Here is a 23,313-nt window from a genome sequence, read left to right on the forward strand (position 1 = left end):
TGTTGGTTGCATAGATTTATTTTCCAATGTCATCAACATAAAAATAACGCTAACTAGTAACATAGTGATTACTCTATGCTTTGACTTGACACTTGCCAAATCCAAACTCAAAATTGGTCACTGACTTTCTTACATCTTTCTTAAATTGTATCTAATTTTGTAGTTTACAGAGACTATCCTTTATCTATGCTTCTTGTAATTTTTTTTTAATTCTATGTATTTCTTATAGTTAAAAATAGTGATGAACGTTATATATAAGTTCATTCATATGTAATAATTCATCTGAGAAACTTATCTACCTACCTTAAAATTATATAAATAAAAAATATTAATACAGATATAACTATTAATTTTATTAAAGTCGTTATCATGCTATCAGCTTATTTTTAATTAAATCAATTATTCTTACTACTTACAGTTTAATTTGTGATTTACAATATATCGATAATTTCTTTAATGAAAATCTTACAGCCCACTTGAAAAACTAGTACAATCGCCTATAGATACAAGTAGAAAAATATCAAAGAATACATAATGAAGCTCATGGTACGCTTCTGCTCATGCATTGTAAAAATAAAGATAAAAATACACAGAAAAAGATATCATTTTATATCTCCGCATCCTATAATTTTACTGTCATATACTAAACCAGCCATGAACAGCTGCTTCGCGATAGAAATATGGTAAGATGTTAAAAAAACAGTTATTGTATAATACTAATTTGTGAGATTTTTTGACATTGTAGAGAAAAAGTAAAACACCCTTTCATTCATTCTCTATATTGTAATACTTGTTGTATTACAAAAATAACAATAAAGACAGGTAGACAACACTATGTAGTGGCGGAAAGGGATTGTTAATAATGGGATCTAATTGCCCCCGTTCTTAGCAATATACCCTATCAGGTCGACTTCCACGCGGTTCCCCTTGGAAACTATCGTGATTAATATTGAATGGAACTCAGTTGATCACAATGGGTCAATTGACTCACATTAGGGGTAGAGATTTTTTTATTTTTAGCAATATACCCTGTCAGGTCAACCTCCATCTGGTCCCCCTGGAAACCATCACGCTGAATTTCATGTGTATTCATCATGATGGGCTAACTGACCTGCCTTTTTATCTTTATTATTTTACCTTTAGCGTAAATGGGGTTACCATTCTATTACCATCCATTAAAAAAAACTGACTTGTGTTTATCCTCAAGTATCATTTCTTACTAGTGCCCCACTAATATATACTGATAGCGTAGGCGGGATCATTATTTCATTATCACACATTAAAAAAAGAAACACCATTTAGTGCTACAGTATAAATACACTGTCTAGATGTATTAAAGTTCAATAAACAAACAGTATTGGGTATTGATATTTTGTATTATTTGAATAATACTATCATTATAAAAATTATGTTACTGCCACTAATCTGTAATGTACCAACTTAGAAGCTATTAATAACTAACAATGATTTAATACAACACAGCATAAATAAAATACAAAAAGAAAAACAGTATTTTTAATTTATACAATTATGAATACTGATATAATAATTATAATAAATAATATGATAGTGCAATAACAGATGGAAATTATTAGCATGTATATTGTATGTATATGTATATTGTATGTAACTTTAGATCTTGGATAGTGAATCATGTTTTGATGTTCCATAATCTAAAATTTCAAGGTTTTAAAATTTAATAATGGAAATGTCATCATCCTCTTCTGCTCATCATTTTCACAATTCAATATGTTGTGGCTTATTGATAATGTTCCATATAATCTTTTCCTATAATTATTTTTTTATATTTAAATATTTTCAAAGTAGCAATCTTTATTTATTATTTAACATGTGATATAAATTAACCATAATAATATTACAAACAATAATAAATTTACAAAGATGTTATGAGATTTATTATTCAATCATGATTAAACAGCTGAACAGCTTGGAACAAAATTTGGTATTTATACCACATTGTGGATTAGTAAAAAAGATTGTCATCATAATTCTTCAACCAAAAGTCACATGTTATGGCTAGTATTTAATTTTGTTAAACTAATTCACTGTAGTGGGTAGAAAATGCTGATAATAACTCTTAGTGAACTCAGACATTAGATCTGGCATAGCTTCTGGTAGTGTTGTGATAAGCCGTGCTGGACTGCCAGAGTATCTTGCAAATGAGGGCACAACAGTCTCAGCGGGGAGGACAGAGTTGTCTTCAATCATACAACAGTCTTTGAGCACACATCTTCTACCCTGAAAGTAATAAGCAAATATTTTGAATACAAAGACTATCTGATTAAGCGCTTACATATATGCTGTGATTCAGTATGTCAGGAGAGATATGGCATCAGTTACTAAGTAGATGGTAGAATCTACAGCAACATGTAATGGCATTTAATATTACAAGTATTCATGAGAGGGATATATACTAATATATACTAATTTCACTAAGCATCATAGCTCAGTTATCAAATTACTTACAATGACAACATTTTTTCCAATGTAAACATATGAGCCGACAACAGCAGCATTCACAACTGTATTCTCACCAACAAATACATGATCACCCATTTGCAATGGGAAGAAAGCAACACTGAAAGAAAAAAATTAATTAGCTATGTTCATTATTATGTTTTATTGAAAAATAATTTCAAATTATTTATTTAAATCAAATAAAATTTTCATAATTTATTTTTAAAATTCAAACTGCAAAAGCATGATGTGTGGTGCATCCAGTTATTTGATGAAGAATCCTTCTCTATAAGAATATATTAGCCAAATGGGATTCATTGCATTTTTTTCTTTTCTTGCATTGATTTCATGCTTTGTTCCGCTAAATATTTTTTTATGACACACTGACATTATATTGAGATATAAAATTCAGTAGTGAACCACTCAGTTTTATATCTCAATATATCTATACGACTACAAAGACGAAAGATTTGCTTTTTTGTTTATAATGGATAAACTGAATTTATAAAGAAAAACATTTTTATCTATAAAAAGCACTTGAAATCAGCAAGTAAAATATTAATTTAAAAAAAATTTAGATACCTTAATGTAAATACTAATTTATCTTTCTATCTAATTGTGCGAAACCAAAGAGGATTTCCAGTATATTCTTACTCTAGCACCACAAGGACAACCTACACACATTTAATTATAAAACATATAGAAATGTATTAATAATAGTTCTGTACCCTTTGCTGAATTTCTTGAAAGGTGGCCGTATAACAGATCCTTTGCTAATGATACAAAATCGTCCTGTTTTTACATTTGCCAAGTCACCTCTTATGATAGCATCACTTTGTACAATGACTTTACCGTGTAATATAATATTCTGCGATCCACATAGAACTGTCTGTCTACTCACTTTATTTCCTGAAGCCTGCAAATCAAATTTTAATTTGTATTGTGAAATGTTATTTTTACTCGAATTAATATGATGACGAAAGTATCTTACAGTTTCTACGTATTCGGATTTATTATAATAAGTATCTTGAAGTTCCATTTTAAAAGAAATTATATGTTATAACAAAATTTTAGTTAATAAAATTCAAATAAATTTACTGAAACACGGAAAGTAAATAAGAATGTAAGTCAAGTGTACAGAAAAAATCAACTGTCATCTGTGTGATGAACTCATCTCTGCATCTGCACAGACTACATAGAAAAATATCTGTCATTCAATCAAATCATTCACTTTGACCACAGAATCAGTAATCACAACGTTATTAAAGATTACATTGATGAGACTGTAAAACTATGCAACAACCTAGAAGTATAAATACCAAAATTAATACAGTATACTGAATGGACATTTAAATCTTATATAACTATTTATATTTTATCTCTGTCCAATATATTGGTATCAAACAAAAAAATATTGTCAAAAACGTAACTACTTGTCGTGACGACATAAATTTTTTTTTCTTCTTTAGTGGCATTCACCCCGATATTAGGATATATCTGTGCCTCTAGTGAGAAAGGATATAACTCAAGTTATAGCCTTTTTTCTTTTTTAGGCTACTTTAATAAGCAAATTTTTCTCTTTCGAATGGTATAAGAATCGTAACGATATCTTTAAAAACAATAGAGATAGTAAACATGTAAAATGCTACAATTAACAAAATATTTTTGGTAAAAAAGTTATAATTAGAAATAAAACTACAATATTTTACAAAAAATATTTTTGTAAAATGAATCAGTTCGATTTGAACCCTTTTCATTTAATAGCGATTATTTTTTTATAGCGTAAAATACACAACATTGTTTTTCTTCAATACTTCAATAAAATCGTTTTAATTTAGATTTTAATATTTTTGTTAAGTGTGATTAGGTATTAGAATTATTTTTATAACTATAGCAAAAATACAATTTATAAGAAAGAGGAGAAAAAATTACTATAAATGCAATCATTGACTTGTTCAATTAGCAAATAATAAAAGCAGCAGAATTTTTTTTCTTTATTTAAAATAGTTTTTTGGCTCTCCTGAAAAGTGACCATTTTGAATTGAACCCTTTCTCACTAGAGGCACAGATATTAGCAAGAACAAAATGGGGTAACGACAGTAATAATAAAAATACTTAACTCAAGCGAATTTAGAAAGGATAAGGATTAGGTCTAGAATATTTATAGGATATATATTTATGATCTAGGATGTTTATGGATATGAAGGATATAACTTGTGCGTATGTGAATATACTTATAGATTTAGGATTTTATGTCAAACAATTATGTAAAATGTTCTGGCGAATATAATATAATACTTTTATTCTTATTAATGACTTAATATGTATATTACACTACTTATATTTCAAATTTATTGAACGTTTGAACTGGTTGTATAGATTTTATACAAATATTTTTCAATTGACGTGACGCTGTTATATTTGACAGACACTCTTAGATCAAGAATATTATTTGCGAATCCAGCTTTTTTTCTTAATTAGTGGGAAAACATATAATGTTTCAAGTTGAATGCAAACGGTGAAAAATATATTTGATATTTATAAAGATGAACACGATATTTGGAGGCAATTTTTACTCAAATAGCAAGCATCATAAAATTTTAGCATTGAAGACGTTTGTATCTTACTTTTAATAAATATACATTCAAGAAAGACGTATGAAGATATTATATTGGACAATTTGTATTATTATTGCAATGAGTAGCTATTATCGGGAATCATTTTTGGTAATTTTCGAATATTTAATTATAATTACCTAAAAGCAAGTGATCATTAGTATTGCTTCTATTGAACAATTTATGAACTAAATTTACTATTATAAATTATTTTTATTTTTGGCGCAGACCTCAAAGTGCGTTTTTTAAGCTTTAAATATAATAAAAGTTCATTTAACATAACGTATTTAATTAAAGATTTAACCTATCCAGCGACTAGAAATCACTATATTATGTAATTATTATTCTTTTTTAAATTAGCAATTGTATGTGAGCGTTTTACTCAGTTTGAGAAATAATTATAATTTCATAGTAGCTTTTATAATAATTATTCTTGTTATCTCATTGGCTAAGTAGTAAATAAAAAAAAATGCGTGCTTCTTAGGAGCTACCATTTCCATAAAGCAGGAAAACATAAAAAAAAATTGAATATTGGCGGGAAATTATAGCAAGTTTTGAGAGTTAAAAAATTGTTTACAAATATTGGTACAAACAATAACTTGTTCATAAATTATAGATAATGGACAGATTTGTAACACGAGAGCCAAGAGTTGGAACAGGTAGGTCATAAAAAATCAACGATCAAATCATTGGATTATAAACTCTTTTACGAATTATTAGATAATTAAACTAGATATAAACTCTTAGTTTTATGAGATAAATTACTTAATAATACTATTTTAATATGTTTTACTAGGGATTTATGTTCGCGAGTAGTATTTACCATAATAGAACTAAGATATTTTACTGTAGTAATAGAAAAATATCCTATAGGTAATAAGCCAAATTCTAATTTGTATTCTCAGCTTAGTATATATTATTACACTAGTAGTTTTTGCAAGAACATACAGTAATCTTTCATTTAAATAAAAATGAATCACTAAATGTATTGCTGTACGCAAAATTCGAGAACGGCTATACAAATTCGGCGTATTTTTTTTTCAAATATTAGTTGAATTCAGATGAAAGTTATTATGAGGGGGTAAAATGGAAAAAGTGCTAGTTTTTCTTTTTTTCATACAAACTGTTTCTAGCTACCTATTCTTAAATCAGTCGTCATAAATTTGGTTTACACATAGGTACTATTTGGGATAGAGAAAGTTAAATCTTTTCTTTTTAACTACTATTTATCTCGGTCAATCAACATATTCCAAAAAGTTAAGTTAAAAACTTAAAAAACCTTATTTACATTTTTAGAGTATCCACAAGGAAATCAGCATGTTTACTATTCTGGAAATCCAGGAGAAAGTGATATTTAGTAAGTTTGTAATTTACTTACTTATGAGTTTATTTTGATTACAAACTTATATAGCTGTAGGTAACATTATACTATGTAATTTTTTCCTATAACTTCTCGTTCATATCATTCAACCAGTAACTATTTTAATACAAATTGTTATTGCTCTGCTATTAGTATAGATATTTAAGCAATATAAAATCAAAACAGATAAGAATACATTTTTATAGGTATTTATTTACTCCATAGAACATCTAAGACATTATTTTCGCAAGGAGGAAGTTCTAAATTCAACTGGCTTAGTTTTTTTCATCTCAGAGATCAAAAAAATAAACCCACTGTTAAGCGACATCCTAAGGAAGGAGGTTATCAATTCGTCTGATATTTTTTTTTTAATATGTTTATGTTGTTGTATGTTCATTAACGTAACCCATTACTTAAAACTCACTAGTTTTAAGTAATAGGTTAGTGTTAAGTACACTTACTCATTAATCAAAAACTAAACAAATTACAATTCTTTAAAAAAAAAACAATAAAAGTATATGTACCAACGGCCCTATACAGTACAGTATGTACATATCTACTTATTAATATATAGTGCCGTCAGTATAAATAAATATATATAATCGGTATATTTTTTTTCTAGGAAAAAAGGTAATCTATTAATGAATACTAACATTAGTTTTAAGGAATTGTTTACATTAATTAATATACTGTATAATATTATGAATAGATATATTTTGTGATTACGTTGCCAATTCCAAATTAAGTTTTCATAATTACTATATTCATTTTATATCTGTTTATTATTAAGTATTTAATTCAATTTCAGCCCCTCTGAACTTTACTATGGTGGCTTATACGGCTCTGAATTTCAAAATGTACAGCGAGTAAATCCATCGTTTGTAAGAGCCGCGCCATATGTTAATTCAACATCTTTTGTACCTCCAAATTTGACAGTAAGTTAAATTATGTTTCTATTGGGCTTTGCCGTGTGTTCCTGGCACAGAATGGGCCATCCCTGCCTTTTCCGTAGGTGTCCTACGAGGCAACTAAGAAAATTTACTGGTCGATGGACAGCAGTGTCCCTCGTAAAACATCACCTAAGCTTAACTGCGGTTGCCAACCCGTCTACCAAGTGTGGCAACTACTGACAAAACCTTTCTTTATGAGGGAGGCCTATGTTCAGCAGTGGACAGTTAAGGGCTGATATGATGATGATGATGATGATTACAAATGGACACTTGTAAAAATGGAAATTATATACCACTGTGAAATGTGACGGTAAGTAGAGTTGATAAGACTGAATTTTTTTATCTATTCGTATTGAATATGGACAGAAACAAAATTTTTTTTCATGCTTCATTGCTAAAAACCATATAAAAAAAATCAAATATTCTGAGAATCTCAAACCACTTTCATATGCTTGAACGCCTTATTCATACTCAATTGACAAAATTTTTTATGAAAACAACCTATTGAACCCTTATCAGTCTGGCTACCGACCCGGTCATAGCACAGTAACAGCACTAGTCAAGTTTACTGATGATATTCGATCGGGTATGGCCGCCATCCATAGCTAGATTTTAGTAATGCGTTCAATACCGTCGACTTTGATACAACACGCTCTCTTCATCTCCGCCTGTAGTTGAAATTGACTACTTGTTTGGAGGCGTGTTGTCGGCGATACTTTTAAGCGTCTTGTCTCTTCTCCTTTTTTCAGTTCTTATTGACTCAATATCTGACCAACTAACTTCTCTCTACCATCTATATGAATATATGCTTTTATCTTAAACATATAAGTGATTGGAGTAAGGCTTTTGAAGATTTCAATGTCGTTCTATTCGGAAATACTCGCTGAGAGTTGCTTCCATATTTAGATATCGATACTGAGAATCTGTCAATAGTTTCGGATCTGTATGCTCACTTCGTAGAGTAATTTCCTTCCTACTGCTACCAAAATGGCTATCCCAATCTCTTTTACTTATTCTTGATGTGTTTACGGAAGGCTTAACAAAAGCGTCTTCAAAATGTTTTTATCAGATTTATTTTCGGTCTTAGAAAATATGAACTACAGTAAATGGGAATACTCATATTCTTTCACTGCTCCACAATGCCCTTTTCAACTCTTCTTCCCCTCACTATCTGAAGGAACGGTTTGAATTCTTGCATACCGTCAATTCTTTTAATCTTAGGTCTTCTGAGGGCCTTCAGCTGAAGATTCCGGTACATTTCTTTAATTTTTATGACAAATCATTTACGGTGCAAGCTGTACGGCTTTGGAATGCTTTACCAGTTTCCTTACGAAAAAAAAAAAAGCAAAACTGAAGAACTATTATTTTTATCTTCTTAATATGTTTATATGTCTAGCATACTTATTACTTGCATACTTTTCGTGAACAGTTTATATATTTTATATGTATTTGTGTAGGCGTTTATGTCCATGTATGTATATGTATATATGTGTATATATATATATATATATATATATATATATATATATATATATATATATATATATATATGTATGTATATATATGCTATGTGTGTGTAGATGTGTGTATGTATCAATAATTTAGAACTAACAAAATTTTTCATCGTGCCTCCCACCAAACTGAAATGTCTGGAAGAGATCGCTCTTAGCGATAATATGTTTTCTCATTGTGATTATTTCTTGTAATTATTTATATTTATAATAAGTTTACTATTGTAATTTTGGAGGAAACAATAAAGAGTATCTATCTATCTATCTATCTAAAGAGCATGCGGCTCACCTGATAGTAAGTGATTGCCGCCATCCATAGCATCCACAACATCAAAGAAATTGCAGGCGTGTTGTCAGCCTTTTAAGAGGGAATATATGCTTTTATTGAAGGTTTCAATGTCGTGTCTATTCGGAAATACTGCTGAGAGTTGCTTCCATATTTAGATATCGATACTGATAATCTCAATACTTTTAGAGATGGTAGATGTGTTTAGGAATTGCGGTAAATGGGGATTTGATAAAAAAAAAATATTAATAAAAATCGATTATTTTTGTTTTTTGTCTTTGGATATAAATATTTACATAATTAATTATGTATGTATAAGCTACTTAGATGTGTGTAGAATAATCTAATCAGTATAATGAAATGTCAACATATTCTTACATAATTTAATGATTTTAAAAATAGAAAAAAGTAATTCTGTTTTTTTTTTTATTCTAGCATCTCCAAGGACAAGGACAAGGTCAAGTTATTTCTGGAATTGATCCTCGATATTTAGCACCGTATTCAGATGGCAATGCGAATTTCATCGCCACCGGTACGTAACCACTTATTTTTTAAAGTGAGTTCTGCAGAACCGAGTGGTTTCATAAAAAAGTCAAAAGAGTTCTACATTAGTGATAATTTATAGATACGTTTAAATGAGAAATCTTAAAAATTCTCAACAGACAATCCGTTTCCAAATGGTACATCCTATCCTACTGTTACTATTGCAATATTAATTATTCCCTCTACGTATCCTACTACCTACTATTGTAAACGCGAAAATTTGTGAGTATATATGATGTCTTTTATGCAAAAACTGAGCGGATTTGAATAAAATTTGGTACATAGATAAAGTATATCCTTACATAGCACTTAGGATGCCTTACGTACTGATTCACGGGGGCGAAGCTGTAGGATACTGCCTATCTATATCGTTTATCGTCTGACCTATTTGTATAAACGGACATAGTACCAGTGAGTGATGATAGGCAAAAATAAAGTCAGATTAATTGGCCCTCCGTAATGAATTCACCAGAAATTAACCACGATGGTTAAGGGCGACTGCACGGAGGTCGATCTGACTTGTTTACCCGGCCTTAGGTATAAGTTTAGGAATCGCTGGCCTATGCTATTTTTTTATATATATAGTTATCATCGATAAGCTGTCCATTTAAAATATGATAATGGGAAATGGGAAAAAATGATAATTAAAGTTATTGGCTTGGAATTTTGTTAAAACTATATATTATCCATTAACTACATTCACTGCGCTATAACAGATATTACATTTATTGTGTAAATCTATTAGCGAAAATAATTTGTGAGCTTAGACTATTTCTATACCTATGTGTTCGCGTATTCCTCGTTTACAATAATAATTAAATAAAATAAACAGTTTATTTGTTATTAGGTTTAATGCAACAAGAAAGGTCGGCTATGCCTATTAACTCGCCTTTTGGGCGTGATTATCAAAATCGCAATTTGCTCGCGCCGGAACGAAATAAGGCTAAAATGTTTCAACCGCAAATGTCTAAAGGTAGGTACGAACTACGCTTTTATTAAACCATAATGTGCTTAATAGTGTAACCTATTTGGGTTATTTATTTTTGTTCATCTACTTCGAAAGGGGACCTCCTTATTTAGACTATTTTTTTTTACTTTATCATATTTTCGCTAATGATACTTAGGTATGACTATGTGATTTTTTGTTTGTACGTACTCTTATGTTATGCTACATCTTCCCTAATTCAAAATAGATTTTAATACATATATTTTTCTAATCTTATCGATTACAAAAATTTATGTATTAAAATTGATTTTGTTAATTAATGGTTAATTATGTCAAGATAAATATTTTTGGGAACAAAATTTTAACTATTTATCGTAAGTTTTATGAAACTCTTGGTCCTGTCTCTGCGTTACTTTTGTAACCTAAACGACCTCGAAAACGTTGACATAAATGTAGTTACTACAGTAGTTGCTACTTGTTATATTGAAATTTAAAAAATGTAATAATTTTCATGATTTCATAAAAGATGCTCGATTTAGTCATGATAGAACATTCCAGTTCCTCCATGGTAATTTAGGTACATCCATTTATTTTCATATTTTTTTTAATGGATGATTATGATATGGTACCCCGTTTGCGGTAACGGTATACGCTGGCGGGGCACCAGTGAGGTATGCTAGGTGAAGATGAAAAGGCAGGTCAGTTAGCTCATCGTGATTAATATATCTGGAATTCAGCACGACCGTTTCCAGGGGGGACCAGGTGAAGGTCGACCTGATAGGGTATATCGTTGACAATGGGACCGCTAGCATGCTCGCATTACTAATAATCCCTCCCCCCTCTATTTTCATATTGTACCTATATACATAACAACTATTACTTTGATATGTATATTCTATCATACGACATTTATATTCTAATTAATTCTTAATTAACTCTTATTAAAATAATGATTGCAATCCAGAAAATCTACAAAGGACAGAAGTACCACCTAACAAGGATTTTGCGATTACTGAAACCAAAACACCTAGACGAGATTTCCAAGTTCAGCAAACTACACCACAAACACCTACAAACGGTAAATGAGAACATTTAAATAGGTATACACTTTATACAATAGCGCTCATGACTATTATACATGTAGTATAATATAGTGATGAACTGAGTAAGTGACGTATCACATTTACAACAAATTGTGTTTGTAATGAAAAAGGCTTTAAAATAAAGTTCCTAATGAATGTGACTGTGACAAACTCAGTTTGTCACGCATTGAACGTGTAACTAAATAAGTTTGTGCTGGCGTTTATAACGAACGTATTGTGATAATTTTTTTTATACTTCAAGAGTGGTAAATAAGTATACGGTTCGTCTTATTGTAAACAATTATTGTAACTTATGGCCTATTTATTATAGGATATGCGTGTAGTCTCGAAAAGCAGGTAAGTGGGTGCTTGAGTCTCTTCAAATGTATGTATGTAAAGATTTATTTAAAAGACTATTTGTAAAATAAGCTCAGACAACCTCTTCATTGCAATTAATTTAAAATTGTTTGATCATTATTATCGTACTAGCCATTAACTGTTTACTGCTGAACAGAGACCTCCTATTGGAGGGTTTTGCCAATAGTTGTCACTCTTGGCAGTCGGATTGGCAACTCGTTGGCAAATGTAGACAAAATCGTTTAGTCTACGATAAAGATGGGTGAATTCAATAGGTCATTAGATTGTATTAATTATTTCAGTAAGTAAATACTTCGAAATGTTTAACGTACGACTACAACTATTCATCCGCGTAATATTCGTTATTAAATGAATTTTTAATATTTAGATATGAATTTTATATTAATTTTTAAATTTCTTACATAAATATAGACTTTTCTAAATTCTGTAATACTTTGTATCGAAAACAGAGTAACACCTTCCAAACTTGTATAAACTCGGGTTAAACCTAGCGGTGTGGTAGTTCCATAGATACGTGCGCGAAGCTAAAGCTCCTTAACTCGCCCTAACAAGCTCATTACTCCGTATTTTCGAGAGAACTAAGTTCTAAAGACAAACTTTGTGATACTTGGTTGAATCCGCTCTCGAGTCGCGCCCCAATGGGTTATGAGTTCAAAAAGTCGCCGCTATCATCGTGTAAGGACGTGATTTAATTAAAGGAGTACATTTACTAACCGAACGGATTTACATCTTTGTTTCTGTTGCTATAAAGTTTTCAGTAAATAGAATTCTCGGTTCCGATGTTCAAAATGAAGTTTGAGTCTTTTATAAATACAGTGAGTTGTTACAAGTTTGTCGTCATGTTGAAATTTATTTACTACAGTTTCTATATAGGTCTCCAGGCTAGCCAAATGTATTTTATATACTTAAGCAATAAACGAAGGAAATATCTTATATATCTGTAAGGGATGGTATTATTACAGTTGACAAACTGTAAAAAATAAATTATTAATAATATTTATTGGTAATTATGATTATTTTGTGGTAGAAGGATTTTTGAAAATCGAGAAGATTTAGTTGATTTTCACAAATCACTACAGCAATCAACGGACGAAATATGTAGTGGACACATTAAAAATTTTTAGTGTAGGCGTTTTTACAATATAAAGAAAATACGGAAATTTAATTAATTTAAATGAATAAAAAATAATATTAGACTCCTGTATTTTTTTTTCAACAGACTCGAGATATTTATAGTGATAATTATGAGTAAATTTTTTTTGTATGAAGCTAAAATTTGATGTTAATTTAAATTTCTAATGAATATAGTTTAAGTAGACTCACTCTTTGTTGAGTTTATTTTCGGCAAAATGTGTGAAAGTTAATAACAATTTCAATTTGATATTAATATTATTTGTAGATTTAAAAGAGCTCGTAAACAATTCTATTTGAATAAAGAGGACTTTTATTTTATTCTTATGTTAAGAAATATTTTAAATTTAAGCCTTATGTGTAATACTCTTAAAATATCTATTTAACTGGAGGCAGATCATTGGGTTCAAAGATTACATAATTGTATTAACAGAGTTTTCAATCGATTCAATGAATTCATAGACCTGTATTAAATTTCCATTTTGACGTCTACTTATTTGTCTCTTCTTATACATGCGATATTTCTTTTTTTTTTAATATATAATTTTAGTAGATTCAATGATGGATGCAAAGGGAATCTAGATACATATTTATTATTTAAAATTTTAGTTTATTTGTAAAGTAGTAAAAGAATAAATCTAACTATGGACATCACAGCGTATTCTATAATGTTTATATACGAAGATTTTCAGTTATGACTATATTTATTTTTTTCGAAATTTATTCAACTATTCCAACATGATTGCCTCCAAACTTTCAAATTATATATATGTATGTTTATATAAAGTGAAACAGTTGTGTTTGTATGGCTGTGTTTCGGTTTAAAGGGTGGGATATGGCGTGAATTTACAGGTTACAGAGGAATAATACCTGAGTCCTCAGGAATGGCAACGCATGGGGGGTATCATGGGCGAAACAGTATACTCTGTTATGTACATGGTACTGCTTATGTCTATAGGCGACGGTTACCACTTTCCATCAGATGGGCCGTCAGCTTGTTTGCTATTCTAAATTGTATAAAAAAAATATTTATCCTATTCAAAATTCTTATATAGAATCTGTTTCGGTGTCTCTGGGTCACTTTATATATATGGAATCTTTCAAAGCTAGTGTGCTAGAGTAAATAAGCATTATTTGCGTTTATGTGTTACATCTTAGACACATCTTAACACACACACACACACTTAACTATATGAGTACATATATATATATATATATATATATATATATATATATATATATATATATATATATATATATATATATATATATATATAATGTACTCGTATGTACACATAAGTTTTGATTGATATAGTTTTAGTATCTTGTAATTACTCATATAAATGTCAGCGCTACATAAAAAAGCCGCAAAGCTTATGATTTCACTTGATGAGTCCTAAATAAATAATGTAATATGTGTTAAATAAATAATTAATTTTTTCAGCGTCGTCAAAGGTAGAAAATTTAGGAACCTCCAAACACGAGCATCAAATTGTACTCATGAGTCGTTCTGATAAACTTAAAGTAAGTAAACTTATTAAACTAGAGTTAACTCACTAATTTAGTTTTGCGCTTACTTCATTCTGCGATGCTACTCGGTAATCAGACTAATTAAACTACCACTAATTTATTAAGAATATTTGTACTAAAGTCTCTCAACATTTGCATTATCCTTTAAACATAAAGCTTTTTCAGTTTTATTAAATGAATATTTTAAAAATTGCTCGTGAGCAAACTAAAAGATTTTTTTTATTTTGCTATTACTCTTAGTTATATTATGAATATATACAAATAATGTACGTGGTTAAAAAATTATGTTTGGTACATTTATAGTATACAACTTGATCAATGAAATGTAAAGAATTCTTGTACTTGAACAGTTTATTAAATGAGTGGAAAACTGTGAATCAAAATTATTGAAAATTCATCCCCTAAGTGCATTAACTAGGGCGTCCATTTAAATAAGTTTGTAAGGAAGTTACCAGTGAGAACTCTCATCGCGTACACTTTATAAAAACGTTTGAATAACCGCCTATAGAGCCAGTAAAGAACTCACGTAATACATTATGAAGCTGCGGCATAAAAGGGCTGGGATGTATAGAAAAAAAAAAAAACAACAACGCTTGCCTGTGGGATATTAATAAAATTTATGGTCCATTTTATTTGTATTTGCCTCACGTGCAATGAAAAATTATGTTTTACAGTCCCGATAAACCAAAACATGCAGTTAAAAGTTTGATATATGTACCTACTTCAAATAACAAGAGATGTTGCTGTATTTTCTTACTCATTTTCTTCTTTACTACATATCCAGCTTAGTATTGGATTAGCTTTCTTAGTTTTTCCTTCGTTATTTGACCTTTTTTCGATGTAGTCTTCTGTACACTACATTAAAATCAGAAAAGAGCTCTGATCTTACACGTTTTCCTCCACATTTCACACTGTCCCTTGGCACTGCATCCTCTCATCTTTTCCTCAAGGATAGATTTGTATTTTGGATTTTATTATACTAATAGTAGTTGGATTAAACTTGGACTTCCGCTAAATAACATCTATTTCAGTAAATTTTTTTATCCAATAAAAAAGGTTCTATGTTGTTAAAAAAATATTATGAATAGAGGAATTTTTTCTATTATACTTCTTAAATCAGTAGATTCAGGAGAGTATTTTAGCGTATATATGTATTAGCAGTTAAATAACGCAGTAGTAGCGTAACAGTCACACATGTGTTGATTTTTCCGGTCCAACTGTTCTGTTAAATCGCGAAACTAAGTGAGCCCCTGTAATATCCGTTTGTGCATTTAATCGTCTGCCTGTCTGGTGATAACAAACATTCCGTGACCATAGCGGATGTAATGGTGTCGAAATAGGGGAAATCACAGACATAGAAAGAGAACTTCAATCTAATATGAAAGCAATACAGTTACATTTTATCTAATTATTGTGATATTATAAAAACTGATAGCCTTTTTGCACCTAAATGGTTACACTTCAGGTTTTACTAGTCTCTTACAAATTCTCAAATTGATCATACAAATTTTATTATATCTATATCTAGTATTCATTGCTCTTTGTACTGTTCATGTCGTTAGGCGACGATTACCACTTTCTAGAGGGCCGTCAGTTTATTTGCTATTTTTATTTATATAAATAAATTTTACATTCATTCAAAACACTACTAATATGATGCTATAGAAAAAGAATAAAACTTGACATTTTATTTCTATGTGTCATTCTAGTTGTAGTATATATAGTTGTATTATCTATTTAAATAGATTCTGTAGGGAAAACTATGGATAGACATAGACAAGGAAAAACAATTGAAAAACATTTAACGTAGCAGATTTACTACGAATACTACGATTGATTTTTATATTGTTTTCCCGATAACCGGATTCCGTTAAATATTTACTAAAATAACCGTTATTCTGATCTTTTTTGTACGAAAAATATTTTTAACAATTTGACAAACGGGATTGAGTAGGACAGATTTTATTAGTATTTTGTATGATATTTAATGTAAAAGGTAAAACAACTTAGAATATTCATGAAAGTGAAGAACTTCCTTCAAGATATACATTTGAGTCACGTGACTGATTCTGTACTCGTATAAATGTTTCAAAAATTAAATTCAAATTTTGACTTTGGTTCCTGGTCCGAAAAATACTTATTGCTTCTAAAAACATTGCGTTTCGACTACCTTATATCGTTATATTCATCACAGACTTATCCCGTTATACCCTTTACTATATATGTTATTAACAAATTAAGTATATACATATGTATGTGTGTGTATGTTTGTATGAAATACATCCCACCTAAGTTCATTAATGTAAGAAACTACGACTTTATAAGCATAACCATCGAAAATTACCTTAGTATATTATCCGGTTTGTTAATCAAATAATATTATAACTTCATACAATAAAAACAGAAAAGAATTCCTCCAATAAAAGTAACTGCTAGCACTTTCCTCTTTGTCATTTTCAAAAGTAATGGCTAGTGATTTAGTCGAAGTAAATAAAGTCCGTTGAAGGAAGAACTCCGGTACGTCCGTTAGATGCAATATCCGTTGCTTTGTCTCCGATTTTTTGCTTATTACAACCAAGATTTATGATTTCACGATTAGTGACTTTTTTGCATTTATAAAAAATATGATCTAGGAAGGGAATGTTGACTATATACAAGCTATATTTCTTTATTAACATTTTACTACTGAGTACAAGTTCATTCATAACAGGAGTATATAGTCTACTACTATCACGCATGTTAGGCGTTTTATTATTGGGGTTTATAAAGTTTTTCTGCCTTTTTACTAGTATTTTTTATTCAGTGAGTTTAAGTTTTTCGGTAAACGTTTGACTCTAGCAATGGTTATGCGTAGATAAAATTTTTTTATATAGTTGCTAGAATCATATTTTTTGGGTGTATGTGTGTCAAAATTTTGATGGTGACGTACAGTTTAAGGATCAAGACTAAAACGAGTAACTTGCGAGCTTCTATGAATAGAAATTAAATTGGTCTTTTAAATTAGACTATCCGACATTCAATTATTCCAGTTCACGACAATGGCAGACAGGCGTGATGGAAATGTATTCAAAATAAATTAATGTAAAATAAAATCAAAAATAAAAAGTAATTGACTTTAATTTTAACAAAATAAATGTAGAAACATTTTTAAAGTAATTATAACCCAGTCAAAAAAGAAATAAAAACACTAAATCGAGAACTTCCTTTTTCAACTTAATGAAAAATATTTCTAATAAAAACAGAAATAAAAAATCACTTCGTGTAGCGTCGACAGACAAGTGCGGCTGCGAGACATTTTCAAGTCTTTATTCCGTATCTGTGAACTTCTTAAGTTCATGTTTACACCTCATTGGATTTTCTTTGGAGTGAAATATCGTGACTAATGTACCTTTACCAATATAATTAACTCAGATATTGTATAAATTACATGGTATTTTTAAATAAATATTATTCAATATGTATATGTTAACATTAGGCACACGCATAAGAGAGCAGATGTATTAATGTTCAACTTTACAAGATGAATAAATATTGAAAATGAAATAAACAAGTCTAGTGGTAGGTTAAAATATGAGTATATACCAGATTACAAGTTCGCGTTCTAAGAATACAATATGAAAATCACATAAAATACGATAATGTAGTTTTTGTGTGGTATTAGAGAAAACATTCAGACTAAAATTCTAAAAACTGTTGTCTTGACTTCTATTGATCTTATAAGAACCCTCATAACAATTCTTTTAAAATATATTTAAATACAGATTTAAATAAATATCTATATACTCGTAGATTAAATTTATGATTTAGATTAAGCCCGTTTTGTGTGTGTACATTCACTTTTCAGTACAAAGTAGTAAAAAAATAATAATAGAAGGAATTAATGAAAAACAGTGAAATAAGCAAAACATGAGTGTTCGCGATGTTAAGCCCCAGATACTCGTATAATAGTTACTACGTCAAACCCCAGACAATAGACCCAAAAAAAATACGATACCTCGTTGGATCACAAAGGAATGCCTTGTACAGAGATATCTGCATATTTAGATACCAGTTTCATTTATTTCTACTACTAGGCAGCTATACTTATTGCTTGTATTCTAGTTTAAAAGGTGATATTCTTATGGTACTGAAATTACGGGATAGTAGAACCATAAGAATAATTTTTATGCTTAACTAGCTGTGTCTATATATAAAGTTTCCTATGTATTATGTTAGGATATAACCTACATTTATGTTAAAATTCATTTAAATCTGTTCAGCAGGGCAACATTAACAATTAAATATCTTTACAACCTTTTAGTAATTATTTATAATAATTATATTTATATTATATTATATAATTAGCTTTTGCCGGTTATTTTGTACTCTTGAATTTTAGAAGTAGGAAAATTAAACTAAAAATTTAACTGAAAAAAATACTTGTAAATAGCTCTTAAAGTAAATTTATATCACTTTTTAAGTTACACCTTCAGTTATACGACTGTGAGAACCGCATACAACTTTATGCAGTAGTTTTTGCGTGATATCGGAACAAACATTCAGACAGAAGAAAATTCTAAAAAATATTGTTTTAGCTTCTATTCTTCTTATTAAGACTTCTCATATCGGTTTTTCTTATATATCTCTAATGTACATACATCATCTACTCATAGTGACAATTTTATTATACTAGTAAGATACTAACATGATATAGTATAACTCAAAATCTTTATGCTTCAATCATCTGCAACGTTTATTCTTTATTGAGAAGTAAGAAAGATAATTAAGTGCTAAGGGACTATTTTTTTTCATGCAACTAAGAATGGCAAACAAGCTGATGGCCCACCTGATGGAAAGTGGTAACCGTCGCCGATAGACATGAGCAGATATAATATAATTTATTATTATATATATAAAATATATTATTATACTTGTATATTACTTATTATTTCTCATTTATTTATTTTTTTTAACTCGCATGAGTAGCGCATGGTATATCTATCATTCTTATATAATTGCATTGTCTTATTTTATAATCGCCTTTACTTCGATATTAATTAGAAAATAATCAGGAATAAATTATGTACACAGGCATTATACAAAAGTGGAACACGAGTGTTCTCCGGTCCGGTGGAAAAGATTCTCAAATGGCACAAGTCATTACAAGATATCGGCGTATTAGTGCTTTATGAGATCGTTGGTAAGTGACTTTGTTACAGAAGACAGTTTATAAAGAGCGTTCATACCGAAGATTTGCAACGTGTGACATTATTTATTTATTTATTATATAACATTTTGTCAACTATTACAGCTATCATAAATTTACAAGATAAGGCCTTAAACAAATATATTTCACATAATGTATGACTAATGAATGCACCAAAAACAAAGCTCCGTAGTTATCTTGTTATCTCTTGATTAAAAAAACAGTTGAACAATTTTTAAGTTTCAGATTGTTTACTTTATAAGTGCTCTGATTACAAACTAAAATGTTAATCATACAATAAGAATCAATATTAGGATATCACTCAAAATTTATATTTTGATGGCAAAAAGGACCAATTTAAAAAATTCCAATTAATAAAGTAACTGTATAATTTTTAAAGATAGATTTATGTACAATTTATTTTACGATTATTTAAGTTTGATATCAGTGCACTTTTTACATAATCAATGAGAATGTTTGAAAATTGTTTTAATGTTTTTAAAAAATATATGTACCTATTTCGTCAAGTTAAAGTATGAATGTACTTAAGGTACCCAGTATAAATAATATATATACCTATGTCTGCAATTAAGGTGTTCTGTTTCTTTATAATTAGAAGGACATTTCTTTGTACTACAATATGAGACTTTTCATAAAAACTGCTTACAATACACCTGTAAAATATTTCCTTTGATGTCAATAAAACTAATAAATGTATGCGACTACATCAAAATGTGCTGTAGTTCATTAGGTGATTTCAAACACAAATTGTTCCCTTTCATTTTATTAAACATAAATTGAAACCTTTAAGCAATTAAAATGTGATTACCAAAGATGAGTGTATGTGAGATTTAAGTTTATTTATGGTGTATACCTGTATGTTAGCATGTAGTTCAAATCATTTTCGTGAATGTTATTTAGTTTTTTTTTTTTTTTTAATATTTAAAAGATAAACACTGATTTCAGCAAAATGTGTGAGTGTGAGAGCTGGCGAATTGTGTGCCAAGAATTTAGTGGTGAGAGACGAAAACGGTCCAGCTATGCAGGTCGTTTATTACGAGGTTGACTTTTTACTGCCTGAACTGAAACCGCCTTGTACTATTAGGTGAGTCATAACATTATAATCACACTTTAGAGTTATTAATGACAAGCTATTTCTCATAACTTTGTCAACATTACCGAAATATGTTCAATAAACTGGATAAATAGTGGCCTATAATCGAAATATGGCAAATTCGTTCTTTCATTTAGATCTTAGCGACAAAAATTAAAACATCTTTACAAATTTTTAAGTTTATAATACATATGTTAATAAGATATTAATTATAACTCATGTGAAAATACTACTACCAATTAGTTCTTGTGATGAATTGAGTAAATTTATTTGAAATAAAAATTTTATATTATGCTAAAATTTTTATAATATTATATATGAATTTTATTTTATATAACAATTTTTGGTTAAACTAGCTAATAATTTATATTAGTACATCAATAACCATATTAGCAATCGTTTTATAAAAACTGCTATTTTATTGGAAATTCTACATTCAGTCTACCAGTCTACTATGAAGGTATTATTATAACATGTAACTTGCAAAGAGACCCATAAAACAGACATTTTAGGTAAAGTAAAACATGTAAGCAGACCTGAATAAAGTAATAAATATCGCATTACACGATAAAATTTAATGAGGCATAACATAAAAGCTATTTATATTGGGGACAGTATCCTTAAATAGTTTCTAAGGGATACGTACGTTACACTATCAAATTTATAAGATCATAGCTCTAATACTATTTTAAGTACAATAGCGGACAAAACAGATGGACCAATTTTGTAATGGGGTGAAAATGGAATGATAACTCCGTCCGGACTATCAATATTCGCTGGCAGGGTACCTGTGAGTAATGATAGGTGACAATGAGGTCAGGTCAGTCGATTTATTGTGACAAATTCACTAGAAATTGATTACGATGGTTTTCAAGGTGGAACGAATGGAGATAGAGCAGCAATGAGGCCGTTAAGGTTTAAAAGGCATTGTTAGGGACTAGTAATTCCATTACTAGCAATATGCTTTATCAGATTGACATGTTCGCGTTTACCTCTGGAAAAAATCTTGGTGAATTCATTACGATAGTTTAATTGGTATAAGTTCATCCTTACCCACCTTTTCTTACTAGTACACTACCATCATTTTTTTTATACCACTGAGGTAGCAAACAAGCATATGGCCCACTGACCACCTGATGGTAAGCGGTTATAAAACGCCTGCAGTACCAGAGGTATTACGCATCATAAACCGATAATATAAGCGGGATTACTATACTATTATTATTCTTAAAGAAGTCTCTGTTACTGACTTGTTTGTCACCTTTGTGGTATTAAAAATTCCTTTCACCCATATTGTTATGATAATATATATCAGGGATATAGGCAAAATGATGGCAGGCAAATTTAGGTTCCGAGCATTCACTGATCACCATGATTTGATGACGTAATTAGGAAAGCAATGTAGGACGACCCCCACTAGATGAAGTGACGACCTCAAATGCATTGCAGGGAGACAGTGGATACTAGTGGTCCAGGACAGTTTCTAATGTCAGTCTATGCAGGAGGCCTATATTTAACAGTATAGATATTGGCTGTGATGATGATGATGATGATGATTAGCAAAGCAAAATGTATACGTAAATTTATAAGGACAATTTTAATTTTCCGCGATGATAAGGGCCCATTGACAATTTGCAGGGTTATAGGTAGAATGATGGCAGGCACATCTAGATTTCAAGCGTTCAACGTGCGCCCAGCTACCGGGGACGACGTCGCTACGTTGCCGCGTCGTACCGCTGTCGCTGTTCACCACGTCGCTAAACTATGTAAAGATTACGGTACGAATGTTTAGTATGGTTCACAGTTAATATTAAATACGATATGTTCTGTAATAAATTTCAAATTACATTTTACTTGACATTACATTGTGTTTAAATAATAAATAATAAAATAAATTTACTTTTTTTTAATAGAAAATCATGTTGTTATGGGTATTTTCAGTCAAAATATTTAAAAAAAGGAGGTTCTCACATCGGTTATATTATTTATTTATCTTGGTTACTTCATAATTCCATTAGTTCTAAACCTATTTGGATTTTTTTTTTTATCTGAAAGGATACCGATTGGTCTTATAAGAAATTTTATCAAAGTTCGATTATTGACATTACTGGATGCTTAAAATTTAGTGCAATGTTTGGTTGGTCTCCGATTGTGTATCTATCTAATTATTTCCTGTATATTAATGGCATACTGCAAATAAAATC

At 29.7% G+C, this 23,313-nt stretch overlaps 2 protein-coding genes across 2 annotated transcripts; one reads left to right on the top strand and one right to left on the bottom strand.

Moving 5' to 3' along the window:
• Positions 1–1,501: 1,501 nt before the first annotated feature.
• Positions 1,502–3,634, bottom strand: LOC113522362 (dynactin subunit 5). The gene is made up of 4 exons (XM_026908037.3): positions 3,470–3,634; positions 3,207–3,394; positions 2,488–2,599; positions 1,502–2,259 (listed from the first exon to the last, which is right to left on the bottom strand). The coding sequence occupies exons 1-4, from the start codon at positions 3,515–3,517 to the stop codon at positions 2,059–2,061; spliced, it is 549 nt and encodes a 182-aa protein (XP_026763838.2). The 5' UTR covers positions 3,518–3,634; the 3' UTR covers positions 1,502–2,058.
• Positions 3,635–4,948: 1,314 nt separating this feature from the next.
• Positions 4,949–22,980, top strand: LOC113522060 (uncharacterized). Its single transcript, XM_052901677.1, has 11 exons — positions 4,949–5,204; positions 5,578–5,752; positions 6,390–6,450; positions 7,262–7,388; positions 9,636–9,732; positions 10,591–10,716; positions 11,654–11,767; positions 14,725–14,804; positions 19,881–19,989; positions 20,962–21,100; positions 22,748–22,980. Exons 2-11 carry the CDS (start codon positions 5,713–5,715, stop codon positions 22,899–22,901), a joined length of 1,047 nt encoding a protein of 348 aa, XP_052757637.1. The 5' UTR covers positions 4,949–5,204; positions 5,578–5,712; the 3' UTR covers positions 22,902–22,980.
• The last annotated feature ends 333 nt before the right edge of the window (positions 22,981–23,313 follow it).

The sequence above is a fragment of the Galleria mellonella genome, unplaced genomic scaffold (genome assembly GCF_026898425.1).
Source record: "Galleria mellonella isolate WM207_F2 unplaced genomic scaffold, CSIRO_AGI_GalMel_v1 utg788, whole genome shotgun sequence".
Taxonomy (NCBI): domain Eukaryota; kingdom Metazoa; phylum Arthropoda; class Insecta; order Lepidoptera; family Pyralidae; genus Galleria; species Galleria mellonella.

Coding starts and splice junctions, on each gene's coding strand:
- LOC113522362 (XM_026908037.3), bottom strand. CDS start 3,517: ATGGAACTTCAAGATACTTATTATAATAAATCCGAATACGTAGAAACT. Junction 3,395..3,469: donor AATCCGAATACGTAGAAACT/GTAAGATACTTT, acceptor TTTGATTTGCAG/GCTTCAGGAAATAAAGTGAG. Junction 2,260..2,487: donor TTGGAAAAAATGTTGTCATT/GTAAGTAATTTG, acceptor TATTACTTTCAG/GGTAGAAGATGTGTGCTCAA.
- LOC113522060 (XM_052901677.1), top strand. CDS start 5,713: ATGGACAGATTTGTAACACGAGAGCCAAGAGTTGGAACAG. Junction 19,990..20,961: donor AGTGCTTTATGAGATCGTTG/GTAAGTGACTTT, acceptor CACTGATTTCAG/CAAAATGTGTGAGTGTGAGA. Junction 21,101..22,747: donor AAACCGCCTTGTACTATTAG/GTGAGTCATAAC, acceptor GACAATTTGCAG/GGTTATAGGTAGAATGATGG.